This window comes from Lepidothrix coronata, unplaced genomic scaffold (assembly GCF_001604755.1).
Source record: "Lepidothrix coronata isolate B3197 unplaced genomic scaffold, Lepidothrix_coronata-1.0 Scaffold52, whole genome shotgun sequence".
Taxonomy (NCBI): domain Eukaryota; kingdom Metazoa; phylum Chordata; class Aves; order Passeriformes; family Pipridae; genus Lepidothrix; species Lepidothrix coronata.
This window is the reverse complement of record NW_016690232.1, coordinates 2,454,475-2,472,679: the sequence shown is the minus strand read 5'-3', so window position 1 is coordinate 2,472,679 and position 18,205 is coordinate 2,454,475. Positions and strand designations below refer to the sequence as shown.

Genomic DNA, 18,205 nt, shown 5'->3' with positions numbered 1-18,205 from the left:
TGTGTAACTAAGTTTTCCTCCTCACCCTTTACTCTCTCGAGGAATACAGAACTCCCATTTTCCACGTGGGTGTGTGTTGATACCTGTTACCCGCTTCTTTTGATATTTCTCTGATACTTTGTCACTTCTGAAGCATCCAGACAAATAACCTCAGCCACGTTTGGGCTGTCTAGACTGTGCCTAACTCATGTAAAGCAGGCTGGGTTAACAGGAGGACTTTCAGAGAGTGCAGGTCCCAGTTAGGGGGGACTTTCTTGATCCAGGCAGTGAGGTCAGACATGTTGGTGAGTATTTGCCCCTTTATATACACCATTAAAGACACCACCTGGCCTTGAGAAACTTAAAGTGAGCAATTCCAGCCTGTGGCATCCAGCTCTGCTGGCACATTTTTGGTTTCAACTGGAGACAGCTGAATATTGTACAGAAATCCCTGGACCATGTTTGAGCCTTTAAATTAGGGAGTGTAGTCTGAAACATTAATATTTCCCTTTCAGTAGTCCCTCAGAAGTGTCTTAATTTAGATTTTGTATTGTGTGTCTAATGTAGCAATAATTAGATTTTATTGGCTGCAGTAAAACCATAGTTCTTTCCGCTTTGGTTGGAACATAATTGTGTATAGAATATTTTGAGTTTCATCTCCCTTGCTGTGCAGACATAAGCTCATAATTATTATAGAAGTAGAGGAGCACGAAGCATTTTTAGCTTTAATATAAAGCAGCGTGCACAGGCTGTGCCAGCTCGTGATTGCTTCTTGAGCAGCAGTTGCTTTGGAAATCTGAACTTGACTACTGTCATGTTTACTGAAGTGTGCATTAGATATTTTTGGTGGTCACTCAAAAGCAATTGATTTACCCAGAAAGCGAGGGGCCGTTTCATTTAAATGGCCCAAGCAACTTGTAAGTAAAGGACTTGATGGAAATATTTAGAGTCATTTCTTACCTTTCTTTTGCTCACTGTGTCTTTGCTCTTCATGTCAAACAAAACCAAGCCAAGTTAGTGTGAGTGAACTCTCTTTTGAGCATTGAGTGTTAAAATGATGATGAACTGTGCACGTGTGCAGTTGGAACAGAAGATAAGCTCCAACCTCAGGCTGAATGCTTTTTGCATGAACAGAGTTGCACGATTACGGTGCCTATTCAGGAGGAGGCTCGCATGAAGCCCAAGTTGCCTTTAGACTGACAAGAACTGTTAAAAGGAAGACTGTTTGACTAGTTGACACTTCTTAATAAATGAGGACATTTATTTTCTTTTAAATAGATGGAGTCTGCACGCAAAGCATGGGAGAATTCCCCGAACATGGGGGAGAAGAGTTCTCCAGTGACCTCGGCAGCGTCTCCTATCGCAGGTGGCAGTGGCAGCAGCAGCAGCGGCAGCAACACTGGGCCAAGCAGTGGCACCTACAGCTCCTTCTCTAGTGCATCAATGCCTCCTATTCCTGTGGCCTCAGTTACACCCACAACTTCGCTCTCAGGTACCACATGCCAAGGTCATAGTATCCTGTTGTATTGTTCTTGTTCTTCAAGAGATTGGATTCCCTTTGGAGTTGTCAAATGCAAAGCTCACAAGTTTTACGTTAGAATAGAGTGTCAGATCTGAACAGCAGCTTCCCAAATACCTTTTAACTAACAGGGAAATACTTCACCTGTTTCACTTCAGTCAGCTGAAAATTATACTAAGATGTCTCTCTGCCTAAGCTACTCATATGGACTTGAAAGGGGAGGTAAACTTTTCTTGGCTGCCTTATTGGTTTCATTCTGTTTGGCTGAATGAAGGAAAGAGCGAAGTAGATTTTGGGGCAGAGGATAGTTCTGATATCCAGCTAATTGCAACTTCCCTTTGTGCTCTTGTTTTTTGAGTTAAAGCCTCAAGAACTCATAATAAACCCCCTTCACGAAAGGCAGAGCAAATGTCCAGCTGCTCTTCACAAACAGTGCTGGTTGCCACCTTCGTTCTTGGCACCAAACAAAAGATGCTATAGCTGGTTAAGTCTTCATGCCTTGGAATATTAGAATATATTCCCAAATCTCAGCTGAAGCCTTTGAGAAAAAGCTTTTGTAGGCTCCTGTAGCTGAGAAGGAGATGTATTATTCCTGAGAAGGGAGTGTATTGCAGTACTTCCTATAGTGAACTTAACAGAATTGTCTCGTGGTTTTGTCATGTTGATGGAAACAGCTGCATTGGGTTTCAGTGGTTTTTGCCAGTTGTTGCTGTGCTTGCATAGCTGTCCCAAAACTTGGACCACTGAACGATGAGGCTTTGAAATATCTTTGATTGATGTGTCCCTTGCTTCTCCCCTCCAAGGAGCCGGAACATACACCACCTCTTCACTGAGCACGAAGACTGCGAGCACCTCTGACCCTCCTAATATCTGCAAAGTGAAGCCCCAGCAGCTGCAGACAAGCAGCCTGGCTTCTGCCAGTCACTTCTCCCAGCTGAGCTGCATGCCATCCCTCATTGCCCAGCAGCAGCAAAGTCCCCAGGTCTACGTGTCCCAGTCTGCAGCAGGTAATGGTGTTTGTGCCCGAGAAGCCACGTGTCTGCTTTTTTGGAGTTCTGAAGCTGCAGAGTCGAATTTAGTTCTGGTTTTCTCTGCAGTAAAGACAGAATGATGTAGAGCATTCTGTAGCAAATATTCACTAATTGTGTCTTGCTCTAAATCTGCAAGTTTCTGTCAGTAAGTACAAAGATAGTACTGTGTTAGTTCTTTGAGGAAAGTAAATTTGAGTCTCTAAATGCACCATTTTTCTGTTGCAGAATTGTACATCACTATTTAAGACCAAGAATGATTGTCTTGATTTCTTTCTTAAAATGCTACAGTTTAGAATTGTGACATATTTTCTTTAAAGAAAATCCTACATTGAGTTAACCTAAATTACATGACACTATAACATGTTCTTCCCCTTCCTTCACCCAAACACCTTTTTTTGGTCAGAATCTGTTGCTCACCCCCCCAAAATTGTGTGGGATTTAAGATGCCTGTGTGAGGTGGATAGACTCTGAGGGAGAGTTGGAAAAGATACCAAAGCTGGTTGGACCCCAGCTCTCCAGTTCTGTGTCTTCTCCCAGGCTCTCTGGTAGCAGTCATGCTGGGAAGTAATGGCAGTGGCTGCATGTCTAACTCTTGATGAAAACCTCTCTAGCAGGAAGATGTTTGGAATCAGGTACTAATTGTATTGCTCTTCCTGAGGTACTACAGCTCAAATCCCAGCATTTTACATGGATACAAGTCATCTGTTCAACACCCAACATGCGCGTTTGGCACCACCTTCTCTGGCCCAGCAGCAAGGCTTTCAACCAGGGCTTTCTCAGGTACTTGGGGATTTCTTATTCTCTGTTTTCCCCTCCCTGTCCATATTGCCTTTAAAGTTCTACTGATGATCCAATGGGGAGAGTGGGACTAAAGACTTGACAAAAAACCAGGTCATGCCTGCCCTTGCCGTTTCGTTCTGGTGCACAGCAGGTTGATCTCTGCTGTTGCTGAAAATTAAAGCATTTGTCGTGAAAGTTGAGAAAAGTTTTCACTCACAAATATATGTGAAAGCACATATTCACAGGAGGTGTTTGTGGTCATGTTAGTGCAGGCTTGCTCAGCTTTGGTAGTACAAAATTATATGCAATATGTTGTTTTGTACACAAATCTAAATGATTAATCTAGTTTTGGCTGGTTATTTGCAAGAAAAGTGCAAAATTCAACTAGAAAGTAATTTTCTTAGTGGCAGCAATACTGTCTCTGCATGCAGCCTTGGGATTTGACATTCTCTGTTTACTTTTCATAATGCTACACAAGTCACACATCAAACTGTAGCTTTTCTACGTGGCTTTTGTCCTTGGATATTTAATGTTTTCTTTTTTATGCAGCCCGCTTCAGTTCAGCAGATCCCCATCCCCATCTATGCACCTCTGCAAGGACAGCACCAAGCTCAGCTGAGTTTAGGAGCAGCACCAGCTGTTTCCCAAGCCCAAGAGTTGTTCAATTCCTCCTTACAACCTTATAGGTAGGTAGCATATGCAAATTTCTTTGGGTTTTGAGTGGCAGAATTTATTGAACTTGATTCCCTGCAGACTTGTGTTCTGTGCTCCACAGCTGCCTCATCTTCCTGTCTTCTCCAAAATCTCTTCTGTTTGTCTGAGAACTCTGTATGCAGATTGTGTGTCTAGTCTGCTTGTACAGATTATGCATGATAGTTGTATCTTTAGAAATCCAGGCTAAAAAGCTGAAAACATCAGTATTTCGTACTAAGAGAACAGAGAAAGTCTGTCCCTTTAATTCAGCAGTTTTCTAACCATACCAACACTGGAGTCATGAAACACTTTGAAATCCTAGTTTAAACTCCTTGGATGGTAAAAACTTAACTTCAGACGTGTGGGGGTAGCTGGCTATGTTTTAGAATGTTTTCTGTTTGCTACAAAAGATAATAGTAAGACCAATTGGCATTGGTAGCCAGACAAACTTCCACTGTAAGCCTTTCCAAAGCTTCCTTGCACTTCCTATCAAAACTGACTCACAGCAGTATAATTCTGACCAATGCTGTTGGTTTCACTTTGAGGAAGTTTCTTTGGAAGTTTAATTGGAGGGTTTTGCCTGGGCTGTAGAAAAACCTGCTTGTTGCAATGTAGAAGACTGAAGCCACAGAAAGTTTAATTAACTACATTTGTATCCTGACTTTGTGCTTGGCTGGCTTTGTGGGACCAAGTATTGCTTGTCCTGCCACAGCTGACAAAAGCTGTTGCAAACAGTTGGCTAACTGCAGAAACACAATCAGTTTGGCATGTGCTCCAGGTTAAATAAATGCTTCTGGCAGAGGAGGATAAGCTTTGAGAGGTACAAATTGCTGGTTGAAAAAAAAATGCAACCAAAAGTGAAAAATGAAAAAAAAAAAAGAAAAACCAGTAAAAAATTTTGTCTGCGTTGAAGAAAATCCTCTGCATACAATGTGGAAAAGTTTCTCCAGTGCTCAGAGTAGGACTGTAAGAGTGTTTTGCAGTTAAGGAAAGGTACAAAACAAAGCCAGTCCAGGTGGTGTAACCCAGGTGTTGTGTCAGACCTGCACACGGCCACCACAGCAGTCGATCAGCGGGTCCAGTGCTGTGCTCACACATACCCACCATATGATGAACTAAAAAATGTTTGTGCATAGAAACACTCTCCTCTGAGCTCCAGAGCTTTGAGAGGGGCATTTGGTTAAAAAAATCTTAATTCTTCAGTCTCAAGGTGGCTCTTAATGGAAATGTTTGGATAGGTGTTTCAGATGGACTTAAGACAACCTGTCTGTGGTGCTTTTGCTGTACTGGCTTTGGTCTTTGTTATTTAACCAAACTGCAGCTTCCCCATGCTGATGACAAAGGCATTGGATATCTGGCTAAAATTAAAGGCTGTGTGTGGTCTCTTTTGAAACTAAAACATTCATTTGGAAGCTACAATTGTCAGTATCCAGTGATTTAACCTGTAAGTATTGAAAGTTGGACTGTGGAGTCAAGAGAAAAAAGCAGTTTATTTATGACTAAGTGGAGCTATTCACATGTGCTTCCCTGCCATCCTACCTTATAGCACATGAACTAAGAACTGACAGCTTCTGTATTTTACAGTTAAGTTATCCAAGAACTGTTTCACTGTGCACATGCAAATAGATAAATGTAATTTAAGATTTTTAGTAAAAAACCTAATCCTTTCTTTTCCTATGGCCTTTAGTAGCATCTATTATATTGTGTACAGGGTAAATAGAAAAAAACCCCTTCCTTTCTCACGTGAAAATGTGTTCAGTAGAGCTAAGCATTCTGTTTCTATTTAAAGAATATAAGCTGTGCTCCTAATTTTTGGTGGCCTATTGTTGAGCTCTGTCAGCATTTTTATGTATGGTGCTTCAATCCCTTGCAGATCTCAGCAAGCTTTTATGCAGAGTGGTTTGTCTCAGCCGTCGCCAGTGGTTCTGTCTGGTACAGCCTTACACAACTTCCCAGCAGTCCAGCACCAGGAGCTTGCTAAGGCACAGTCCAGCCTGGCATTCCAACAGACTTCTAACACACAGCCTATCCCCATCTTATATGAGCATCAGCTTGGTCAAGCTTCAGGACTGGGAGGCTCTCAGCTCATTGATACACACATTCTGCAGGTAGGAAATGCTCCAAATGAAAAACTTCTGCAGTGGTTTGATACAGGACATCAAATCTTGCTCAGCTCGGGATAAGCCCACCTGTGTGGTAACAGTCAAAGTGACGGGAAGATTAAGACACTTGGAAGAGAATGTTCTTTTCATTTCATTAAAGGTACATTAGCATAATCTCTGAATTGAGGCTTGTTCCCCAAATTACAGGGCTCCTCACACTTCTGTCGTTAATTAGAGCTTCAGGTTGAATTTCTGTTATGGTCGATGATAAAAGGCTGTTGTACCACCTGCAAATGAGAGCTTTGTCACAAACTGAAACCCTCAGGTTGTCAGCTCCCCGTGCTGTGGTTTCTGCTGCACTGGTTGATGTCCAGAGGGACGTCCCACACTGCCTTGGAACTCTCCTGAATGCTCTTGAGGTAATGGTGTCTCTTGCTGTCCCTAGGCCAGAGCTACGCTCACTCAGGCTTCAAATCTCTACTCTGGGCAAGTTCAACAGCCTGGCCAGAGCAATTTCTACAACACTGCACAGTCTCCCAGTGCTCTCCAGCAGGTAAACTATGGCATGGTAAATTCCCTAAATTGTATTCTTCTTAAAAGCGTGTTGTGTTGATGGTGTCTGTGGGGTGGGGGTAGAGGTGGGGGCTCAGAATTTTTAATTCTTCCAAAATGCAAGAATTTCAAGTTAATAGCAAAGGAGAGCTACAGCAGCAGCCCTGAACCAGCTAATTGCTGATAAGTTATATGGCCCACAGTTCATGTTGATCATTTGTCCCTGGCATCCTTCTCTTAAATAGTTCGTTTTCCAGTGATGGACAAAGGTTTAATTGGCACAGTGGTGTTGCTAATTGATTGAGGCACATGCTGCTTTTATGGGGGGAATGTATCAGGGATGGTGGAAGGAAACTCCAGGTGCTTTGTGCAGCCAAATGGTTGACCACCAGATCTCACTGAGATGAAATCCAGTGATAACAAATGTGTAGAAAATAACTGAGAAGTCAGCAAATAGGTGATGATACAGGGAAACAAGACAGCCAAGGCAGTAACCAGGAATCTGCATCAGGAGGTTTGTAAAACACCTCCAGTGATTTTAAGGCTTTTTAATTCTTTTGTGAAAGAACTGTTTATTAACTGTGTGCAAGCATTGTCATATTCACAGGATGCTGTCTAGAGGTTTCTGTCTTCTGGTTCAGTTTTTTTATTTAAGTGGCCTTAAAAAAAAAGCTTCTGATGGACTGATTTATTATAGTAGCCTACCTCATACACAAGAAGAGTCATGAAAAAATTGGATCTCATCTATTGGAAATCTAGCATAAAGTTTTAAGGACCTTTTAGAAGGGTTAGTGATTATAATGTGTTCAGTCCTGGCTGTCTCTATACTTTTAATCTGTTATCCTGCAGAGCAGAATCCTAGTAAGCCTTTTTTCTAGTCACACTCAGAATATAATTTTGCAGGTTGTGGATTGTCAGAGTAGGACATGCAATGACTTCTGCCAGTCAGGTCACTGCTGTGGTATTTTCACATTTACCACTCTGTGGTGTTTTCAGCCCACAGCACTCTCTGTAAGTGCAAGCAAGGGACAGGCTGCAGTTTGTTGGGGTTGTTTTTAACTTCAGACTGCTGGTTGTTGGAACTCCTGGAAAGTTAAATCTAGTTTTCATCCCAAACAGTGTCCTTTGATGACTAAAATTGTCTAAGTAAACAACTAAGCCAATCCAGTCCCCTCCCCAGCTCGCTATTTTGTTCTGCTTTTGTTTGAGTTAAATTTACTTCTTCATACAGTGAAATCATGTTGAAGGATGTTGACGTTGGGAGATGCCATGCAACTTTGTTTCTGAAAAGCAAAGACCCAGATGCCATTAGAATTGATTATAAAGGCAGACAACAATAAATTAACTTGTTTGCTTGCAGCTCTCTGGGTAAATGTATGAACTCATTAAGCCATTTGCCTTGAATAAAGCTGAAGTTGTAGAGCTACTAATGAAAGTTAAATAATGGCCTTTGTGTCTCTGTTACTGGTGATTCTGCACTTTCTTTCCAGGTGACGGTACCTCTGCCAGGATCCCAGATTTCTTTGCCCAACTTTGGATCCACAGCACAGCCACTGATTGCCCTGCCCCAGTCTTTACAACCACCACTACAGCACACACCACCACAAGCCCAGGCTCAGAATCTGAGCAGGCCTGCACAAGTAACCCAGCCTTTCCGAGGACTGATCCCAGCAGGAACTCAGCACAGCATGATCGCTGCCACTGGAAAGGTAACACCACTGGTACATCTGCAGGACTGAAATTATTGGGAAGCACAGCCATGTGTTGAGTTATACAACCAGCATGTTGACTTACACCTAAAAATCTGCCTCAGCTCTAAAAGGTAGGGAGGGGAAAACAGGAAAGGCAGTGAGTGTTAGTGCCTGAGTGACTGGGTCTGTGTGTTTTGTGAAGGTTTAGCTAGGGGTCTGTAGCTACTGGTCCATTTGCACTGTAGGAATACCTGGTTTGATAGTGACTTTGTGGACCACTAGGGCATTTCATGTAGAAGCCATGTAGGAAATGGTACTGAACCATTGTTAGAGCAGCTGGCAAACAACTGTCACGGCTGGTGGTCATGCTTGTGTTTGTTGCTTTGTTTCTGGACTCACACCAGAGCAAGTCGTGTGGGTTCAAGAGCTTCCAATACAATAAAGTGGAGTTTTAGGGGCTTCAATGGACTCTGATCAGCTCTGACCTTAAACTGGAATTAAACTCAGCAAGCTGCATATTAAGAATGTAGCATTTTATGCAAGGCAGAACCTCTGATGTGTAATTAAAAAAGAAAGCTGATCTGGCAGCCGAGGAAAACTCCCTGAGTGACTGCTCCAGTAAGGAAATAATACTGAAATAGTGTAAGAAACTTGAATATCTAGAGGGGAATTCTCTCCTTTATCTGAAGCTGCTAAGGTAGTTGCCAATGAGGACATGCATGAAGCTGGCTTGCAATCACAAGGTCTCTTGTCTTAGATGGAATCCCAGATTTACAGGCACCTGGGATTTTTGGATAGTGTGCAGCACAAGACAGCTGGAGTAAACTTGAGCAGTTTGAACAGTGAGCAGTGGCTGATAACACTGGACATGAACTCAGCTAAGGTTTCTCAGGTACAGCAAGGTCTTTTCCCCACCTCAGGGAGTAATCTGCCACTGGAGCTGCACCTGAAATCCCTACAGCCTGTGGCCTAGATTTTAGGGTGCTTTGGAGTATAAAATGACCCCACTGTTCCAGAGAATTACAGCTGTGATAAGAAAAATCTCTCTCTCGAGCGTTAATTCCATGTCTTGGGCAGTAATGGCACCCAGAGTTCGAGACCACCCAGATGAAGTGTTCAGCCTGTCACCCCCAGAGTGTATGTGATGATTTTGGCACCGGGCACTTTTCCAGCTTGATGGGATCTGGCCAAATCTTTCCACCTTTATAGTTGTTTTGAGCCCACCTTGCAAGCAGCATGTTTCCTGCCACAGTTGTCATTGGAAAATGATCACTCATTTCAGCAAAAAATGAGGATGCAGTGGGTTGGTGTCCTTAGATGACTCTCCAGCCCTGCTCTAAGGATTCCATCATGTTCCTGTTAGAGAAAGCTTAAAACAGCCTCTCATTTTTAACTGATTTATTGTTGCTGTTATGCTTCATGGCCCTGTGTGGAAATACACTGTTGCAGAGACTTAATTTATTCTGTTCAGTGTATCTGCAATATAGCGTGCAAGATTCATTGCTCCAGTTAGTCTGCAGATCTTTTTTCCTTGAATGACAGCTCCATTTTGCTGTGCTTTAAGGTTTTTTTTTTTTATAAAACTGGACTATTTTACGTCATTTTTCTTTTCAGCATTTTTTGGGATTATTTCTGGACTATTTTACGTCATTTTTCTTTTCAGCATTTTTCGGGATTATTTCTAAATATTTTCACGTGGTACCTGAGATGGGAATCTCAGATAATGAGATTTGAACTTCAAAACATATCTTTTTTTTTTTTTTTTTAAGCCAAATAGATGAAATTACTCTCAAATCCCCTTTCCTTGTGCAGGAGGATCAAGTTAGAAAGCCACTACCAAGTGCCAGATAGTGCAGGAAAATTGTACAGAGAGGTGCTTGTGGTGCTGGGCTTATCCTAATTATAAGAGTCCATTCTCCAGTGAGGCTTTCATCTCCACTTAAATTACCTGTTTTCATTGAGGTAAGCTAACAGCTGCTTAGCAAATCTAATTTTTTTAATTAGAATTAACGTGTCAGTTGCTGTGTTTTTCAGATATCAGAAATGGACCTGAAGGCCTTTGGAGGTGGCATTGATGTTAAACCTGGAACACCACCAGTTACTGGCAGAAGTACTACTCCAACCTCCAGTCCCTTCCGGTAAATCTGCCTTAAGCTCAGAATTCCTTGAAATCAGAGCTAGAAAATGTACCTAGTCATGCATGAGCAGCCAGTTCTGAAAGGTATGAGGTGAGGGGCCACTGGTGTAAAATACAGTGCTTAAATCTTAGCTTACGAGCAGCATTCCAGTAGATCATCACATCTGTTGTAGTTAAACACAAGTACATAGCTCTGAAGTAAAATGTGAAAAATATTTTTTGATTAAATGAAACTAAACACGTCACGTGAAATGACCTGGGATTGTACCAGTAGGGCACTGAAGTGGCAGGGAAGAGGTACTTTGGGATAAACTCTGTGACAGTTTATCTTAATTGTGGTGTTCTAAGTAAAATCACTTAAAGGCTTAGACAGCAGTTGTGGCAGCAGTTCTGTTTAAAGGGGTAGAGGTTGTTGCAAGATCCACAAGCTTCTCACCAGTGAAATTAGTAAGCTAGGCAGCCTCCTTCAAGCTTACACAGTGCTGGTGTGTGTGGAGCTTAGCTGGTGGCCCTGCCACTGGTGCCCTGCTGCTCCTTTCACCTGGAGTAACTGTATCACCCACAGTCTGCATGTGAGAGCTCTCTGCAAGTCAAGCCCTCTTTCCTAAAGCAGGCTGTTCGGTCTTTATTTTCTCTGAGGGTTGTTTGCTGCCCTGCCCCCAGATAATCTTTCAAGCTTCATGTAATTCATGGAGATTCAACACCTTGAAAGTTTTAATGGAGGGTCACGTTCTTGGCTAAGTAAAACAAGGGGAGTAGTGTTTTCTGTGAATTCTTGAAATCTGTTCGAGTGCATTTTGGAAGGTTTGACAACAGGTCAGAGTTGAAGCAGCTGCACACGTTGACTGCCTGTTGTGACAAGCTCTGAACTTGCCACAATAGAGCAAACAGTGTGAAGGGGCAGGACTGGGCAGGGATGGGAAGGGGAACACACTTCTTACATTGGTATTTGTGTCGTGAATACTTTAAGGAAAGGTCTCTTTCACACAGACATACCCTGGAATCTTTCCATACCCTAAATATTTCTGATTATGGTTTCTCCTTGTATTCTAAAGTTCTGAGTTTGTTTGCATATAGACGAAGCTTCACACCAGCTTCTTGAAGAGATTTATTTTTTTTACCCCTCCAATGCTAAATTTCTAGTTGTAACTAAAGGCAGAAACATCCTCTGAATGAAAGCAGTGTGATTTTTAACTGGAGTTCTTTCCCTTAGGGCCAGTTCTACAAGTCCTAACAATCAGTCCAATAAAATGAACAGCATTGTCTACCAGAAGCAGTTCCAGTCAGCAGCTGCTGCTGTAAGAATGACACAGCCATTTCCTGCACAATTTGCACCCCAGGTAGGTGATTGGTGGCTTCCTACAAACAGATTTTTTTTCCTCTGTATGACCTGGTGACTACCTTGACTGTGTCTCCTCAGGCTTTATCATGGGGAGATACAAAATGGCATCCTTAAAATGAAACGGCGTAAGAAAGCTGATTTCAAAGCAAAAAAGTACCTCTCTGATGTTGCTAACTAGTAGTGCTGATTTTGTGGTGTTTGAGTTCTGTGCACACTCAGGAATGTAATACAAGTTGTGAATGATGTAGAACAGTGTTCTGGCTTCCCCGGGCAGCTGTAATGCACCTCGTCCTGCAAAAACGGGTCACTTGGTTGGGGAAGGGGAGGAGCTTTGTGTCTCAGAAGGGTCCCAGTGCATATTTTAAATGTTCAAAGACAAAGCAGATTTGCAGCTCTGAAGTACTGAAGGAGCAGTTCAGGTTGGAAAAGATCTCTGAGGTCAAACAGTCCATACAAGGCAGGGCTGATGGCAAAGGGTTTGATTTGCTTTGGCATTCCAGGGAGCACAGCTTACAAGGGTGGTGCATCCCTCTTACAGGTGTCTCTAACCAGGCTGCTAGGGAAATGTAGCCTCTCTAAAAATGTAGGATATTTCTGTCTTTTAGCATTTGGAGTGTTGGACTGCAGGACTTGTGGATTTGATTTCTGGATTGCCACTAGCAGAAACTACATCACCTTTCCAGGGCTGCCTTTCTCTAGTGGCTCCTCCACTGCCTTGTGAGGGTTTTCTCCCTTTTTACATGCTGGGTTGAAGTTGTTGGTGCTGCTTTCAGCCACAGCAGCACTGCAGGGCTGGCTTTTTCTTGGAGTTCAGGCGTGGCTTTTCCTAGCAAAAAAGCCTGTTTTCTTGACATAGCAGAGTAGCAGCTTTTCCCCCTTTAAGATAATGCCAACGTGCAATCTAGTTGGCGATTTTCTAATTGAGAACTGTCTCTTCTTGTTGTTTTTCCCCCACTTAGATCCTCTCTCAGCCTAACCTGCTCCCTCCATTGATAAGAGCCCCATTTACTAACACCTTCCCAGCGCCTGTTCAGAGGCTGCCAGTAGCACTGCATAGTCAGATGCCGTCTCAGATGACCACAGGCCTTATGAGCCACCCTCAGTTACCACGTGTGGCCAGAGGTCCTTGTGGATCAGTACCTGGAGCCAGAGGCAGTCAGGCCCAGGCTGCGCTGAAGGCTGAACGAGACATGAAGGTTAGTATGTGAACAGCAGAGCTGCTGCTGCCACCAGTTCAGTCTGACAGCTCTAGGGCAGGGATGTGTCTGCGAATCAGGGCTTCAGGAAAAGGCCTCTGGACCCAAAGCTTTTAACAGCTGAAAACAGACCTTCTCTAAGCCCTGTTGTTTTTTAACAAGAATTTTAAAATATTTGTAGGGAGCTTCCTTTCTCAGGTGGTCCTGTGGTCAGCAGCTGTAGAGCTGCCACTGCTGTCCAAGGCAATGTGACAACGAGGTGCCAAGAGCCTGGATTTTTATGGAATGAGCGATAAAGCCTCACGCCTGGCTGTTACCTCTCATTTCACTCCCCAGCTCTGAGCAGCACTGTGGACCCTCCTGTTCCAGCCAGCCTCGCTCCTTGGGGACTCTGAAGAGTCATTTCCCGGTGGTTTGAAATGCCTGTGGTTAATTCTCTGTGGAAGAATGCAGTACGTGGTGCACTGCACAGAACAGGGGGCTGCATTTCAGTAGCAGGGGATGACAGTCATCAAACTTGTTACAGCACTTTGGGACCCTTCAGGTCGAGGCAAACTCTTCTTCCCATGGCAGGACTGCAGTGTGGGATGTCTGTAGGGGCACCACTGGACACTCAGCCTGTTTGCTGCAGAGTGAGTTGCTTGAATAGATGGTACTTAGGAGCTCCTTCATCTACTGCCATTCAATGTAACACGTGCACTGTTGTATAAAAGCAAGAGAATGTGGTGGTCCTGGTTTTGCATGGCTGTAGGAGAATTCGTTACCCCTTAAATTGTAGGTAGTTGGTCCATTTAGTTTCTACCACCAATTCATGCAAAGACTTACGAGGTGATGCTTCGGGTATTGTCCTGACTCTGTATTGTGCATTGAATCTGGCCAGTCATAGCAAGTACTAATACACAGTTCTGGTTTCCTGGACCTCCCTGCAAACACTGTGGAAAGGAATGAGAGTTACTCTGTCACACTTGGTTACTTGGGATCAAGTCATCCAGCCTTAACCTCAGGGGATGGCTGAAATCTGGGCTAAAGATTTCAGGTGTCCACCTGGCTCCAGTAAAATCAGGCTGTTGCTGCAGTCTTGCACACCAGAGTTCACAGGTTTGTTTTCTGTTCTGTTGCTGCTTGAGTTACTTGGAGCAACTACACAGTGTGAGAGCCAAGGCCTCTTGTTCCAGGCATTTGCTGTTTTGTCCCCCACCCCTGTTGTTGTGTCTGTGTTTCCCAGCTCCATTTTCTGAAAAAAAAAAAAACACAAACAAAAAAGCCAAACATAAAATACTTGGAGAGGTACATGGCTTAGTGCCTGTATTGCAGTTGGGGCTCCTTCTGTTAAGATACACCTTTTTAATTTAAAAAAAAGATTTTTGACTGCATTGGGCTTAATTGTGCAGTTTCCAAAAGATTGAATTCTAATGGAACTCCTGCTTTGCCTGAGTGTGGGCAGGAAAGCCAAGTGCTTGGTGTGAAGTGTCTGGTCTGCACAGTGGAACTGGAACATGTGGCAGGGCAGGGTTACTGGTAGGATTCAGAGGAGGGATTTGAAGGAAGCCAGGCAGTAGTTTGTGCTGCCTGGGACAAGTGCTTGCTTGGAGTGGGAAAAGATAAGGCTTCAGCTTACATATAGCACAACCTTGAATCTGGTTCACTTGCATCCCCATTGCAGGCTCTGAAGTCTGTGTTCAGAGCCACAGGGGGGGAAATCTGTGTGCTCAGAGTAGGCTGTGGTGCTGTGAGAGCCCCTGCACTCCGGGGTGCAGCGCACACGGCAGGAGCAGGGACAGCTGGAGTGCCCTGGGTGCCCACGGGAGTGTCCTGCACACACCCCTCTGGCCACGTCTGAGCTGTGCTGAGGGGGGAGCTGCAGTTTGAGCCTGCTGTCAGCAGTGTTTATACTTCTAAAGCTCTGCAACAGTAGTGGCATAAAAAGATGTTAGATAATGCTTCAGACTGTTGTCCTTGATCCTCTTTTCCTGGGGGCAGGATTAGGAAGAGGAAGGGAAGCCTAGGCATGAAGTTAAGCTACTGCTGAGGAGCCAAGCACCCATGGTGACATCTGGAAAGCAACTGGATGGACACTGCCTTTCTAGGAAAGTCTGGCCACTGCGGTCAGTCCTTTCCCCTTTGTTTAGGAAATACTTTTGTGAAGTCACTCTTACTCCAATGCCCTCTCTTCAGTAAACTTATTTTCTCCCTCTCTTAAGGCAAAGCAGAGAGCAGAGGTACTTCAGTCCACCCAGAGATTCTTTTCTGAGCAGCAGCAGCAGCAGAGCAAACCCATAGGAGGCAAAGCCCAGAAAGTGGAGGAGAATGGAAGCAAACCCCCCGAGGCAATTGCTGACTCCTCAGGAGTCTGCCAGGACAAAACGGAGGAGAAGCCCGCGCCTGCACCCGCTGCCACACCGAAACCTGTCAGAACTGGACCAATCAAACCTCAGGCAATCAAAACCGAGGAAACTAAATCTTAGAGGCTGTGTTCCCGTGGAGGGGGGCAGAGGGGAGGGTGGGTGAGGTGTCAGCAGCATGAGTTTGTGCCCTGAAGGCCGAGGCAGCAGCCTGCTCTCCCTGCAGGGCTCCGAGCAGCCTGAAGGGGCACAGGAGCCATCAGCAGTTACAGGTGCAAACTGCTGGGTGTCCAGCTGGGCTCCTGGGCTCTGGGGGTTTGTGTCTCCTCTGACAGCATGAAGGCTGCTCTCGGTGTGTGCACGTTCCACACGTGTGCGCGTGTTTTGGCTTACACACCTTCTGCTTCCCACGGTGAGAAACATGGAGAAGTGGCAGTGGCAGGGAAGAAGGTGGTGGGGAGGCATGTTCCTGGCTGACACAATGACTTCTCTTATTTTCTTCAGGCTCTGATCTTCAGCTGCTATTTATCTTTTTATAAACCCATGAGTATGACAACATGCAGTTCTGAAGATGGTGCTGGGCCAAGTAATGTGTGTTAAGTTTTTAGTGACTTAAGAAGCTTCTATCTTGTAACAAACAGAGGGATCCATAGCTGGCAAAATTGCCTTTGCCACGCCAGGTCTAACCTAGCGTGACACAGTGATGCTGGTGGTGTTGAATTTCCCTCTGGGGGCAGTGCTTTGCTGGCTGCTGCTGCTTGGATGACAATACTCTGCATTTAGATCACCACATGAAAACGCTACTTGGCCACCTGTGTCCTCTCCACCCGCTGCCCCCTCAGTGGCTCTCACCCCTGGAGTTGAAAGGTTCGTTGCATCAATAGTCAGGTTTGTTCCGTTCACCCCTGTCCAGGTGTCTTTATATGATGCGAGTGGTCTCTAAACGGTTCCAGTTTCTGTCTGTGATACAGCAACGAGCACTTAAACTGTGCCACGAGAACTACAGAAACCTTACTGATTAATGAGAGTTTATCTCAAAGGTGCATTTTCATATCAGAGCTGAGTCGCACCACCTCCTTGCCCACATTGTGCTGGAAAGTAGAATCAAGTCAAATAAATGCCTTTTTAATTGTATCCTCTAGTATTCTAGCTGTAGGACAGTACTGTATGATACTTCTGTGAATGTAAGATATCCTGTACCTGCTTATGATATGTAGTAGTGACTGTGCTATACTGGAGCTGTTTTTAATAATGTTATTCTAGAGGTTTTTTTTCCAGACAATGATTGAAAAAGCTAATAAAAAGCACCAGGTACCACATCAGTAGCAGAATTTGCTGGTTTTTTCTTGGATTTTTTTTCTTTTCTTTTTTTTTTTTTTTTTTTTACATTTTTTGGAAGGAAGAGTTGAAAGTCTAATGTGTATAATTTTGTTCAAATGACTGCAGAAGCTGGAAAGGCTGTTGCTGCTATTGATGCCTAGTGAATCGCTATTGGTTATCTTTTTATATAAATATATATATAATTTGAATTTTTGGAAACTCTAGCTGTGATGTCAACTTTGGAAAAAAGTATCCCACTTGTAGTGTGAGTTGGCATTGTACAGAAATTAACAGCCATATTGGTCTAGAAATGTTAAACTTAATTTTTTTTCCATTTGTACAGGGGTAACGCACTGTATGAAATATGTACGGTCTTATTTACATGGGTTTGATTACAGAAACTAATAAAGTATTCTCTAAATAAAGCCCCCGGGTGATCTGGTGATTGGTGCAGCGCTGCAGGACGCGATGGGAGCGGTGCCAAGGGAAAGCAGGCTGCTGAGGAGAACACTGGAACAGCTCATTGCTGTACCCCCAGCACTGTCACGCTCCCTCTGCAGTGAAGGTCTCCCAGGATGTGGCTTCCAGCTCTCCATGGAAGGAGCCTGATGGGTGTGGTTGCCACATGTTCCATCTCCAGCAGCCTGGGAGCTGCCTGGCGCTGGTGGTTCCCCAGGGAGGAGGCGCTTGGCAGAGGAGACTGGGATGTCCCCAGCTGGTGAGTGACAACACCCCGGCAGCACCAGGGGTAAAGGCAAGAGGTTTCCTGCCAGAGAGAGCCTTGGCCTGAGCCTTCCCAGCCCCCTGGGGTTCAGCCCTGGGATGTGGGGTTCAGGAGAGGCAGGACACTGTCAGCTGCCACCAGGGGAAACTTGCTTCCCAACCTTCTCATGTTTGGTCTCCGAGAAGTAATTCCTGCCTTGGGAGAAGGTGCTGGTTGGCAAAGCCAGGCAGGGGTGTTGGGGGGCAGTTGGGCAGGTTGACCTTTGGTCAGGGGTGTTGCTGCCCGGCCCCGCAGTGGGTCAGGAAGCAGCAGACTGGGGCCACCAGGAGAGCTGGAGCCCTGCCCAGGTTGGTGCTGTTTGGGGGTAGAACTGCAGCAATATGGAGTAAATAAAAGATTCTGTAATCCACAAACAAGCAGTGGGCAGGGAGTAACCTCCCAGCAGGTAACACTGCAGGTAAATCACCTTTTTCATAAGGATACCTCTGAGCACAACTGCAGTAAACACTCGGGAAAAGGAGGAGGTGGGGAACTGAGTGAATGTAGACACTGATTTGATCTATAAATGTGCTATAAAGTTAATGGAGCTCTGCTGATGTTTCCCTGGTTTGAGGTTGTCTTCTGCCTGTTTCACCCCAAAAATGGGAACTCATTCACCAGAGTATTCTATTTTTAAGGAAATGCTGTTAAAAGGATTAATGTTAAATTCTGTGGTAATAAAGGAAGTAAATTCTGTGGTAACTAGGAAGTCAGACAAATTTTCCACAGCTGGCTTTGGGAATGTACCAGGCTTTGAG

General features: G+C 44.4%; 1 protein-coding gene across 7 annotated transcripts in view; it reads left to right on the top strand.

The window, feature by feature from the left end:
- PRRC2C (proline rich coiled-coil 2C) overlaps positions 1–17,109 on the top strand; it is a 70,951-nt gene extending 53,842 nt beyond the window's left edge. For 5 of the 7 annotated variants that reach the window (XM_017815655.1, XM_017815657.1, XM_017815660.1 and 2 more), the window contains 10 exons: positions 1,258–1,471; positions 2,302–2,505; positions 3,197–3,309; positions 3,859–3,995; positions 5,876–6,110; positions 6,550–6,672; positions 8,147–8,365; positions 10,382–10,485; positions 11,698–11,824; positions 15,224–17,109. In XM_017815655.1, the coding sequence (XP_017671144.1) occupies positions 1,258–1,471; positions 2,302–2,505; positions 3,197–3,309; positions 3,859–3,995; positions 5,876–6,110; positions 6,550–6,672; positions 8,147–8,365; positions 10,382–10,485; positions 11,698–11,824; positions 15,224–15,487 (1,740 nt within the window). In that variant the 3' untranslated portion in view covers positions 15,488–17,109. The remainder of the gene's footprint in view (positions 1–1,257; positions 1,472–2,301; positions 2,506–3,196; positions 3,310–3,858; positions 3,996–5,875; positions 6,111–6,549; positions 6,673–8,146; positions 8,366–10,381; positions 10,486–11,697; positions 11,825–15,223) is intronic. The other 2 variants (XM_017815656.1, XM_017815661.1) reach the window with 1 other exon arrangement.
- The last annotated feature ends 1,096 nt before the right edge of the window (positions 17,110–18,205 follow it).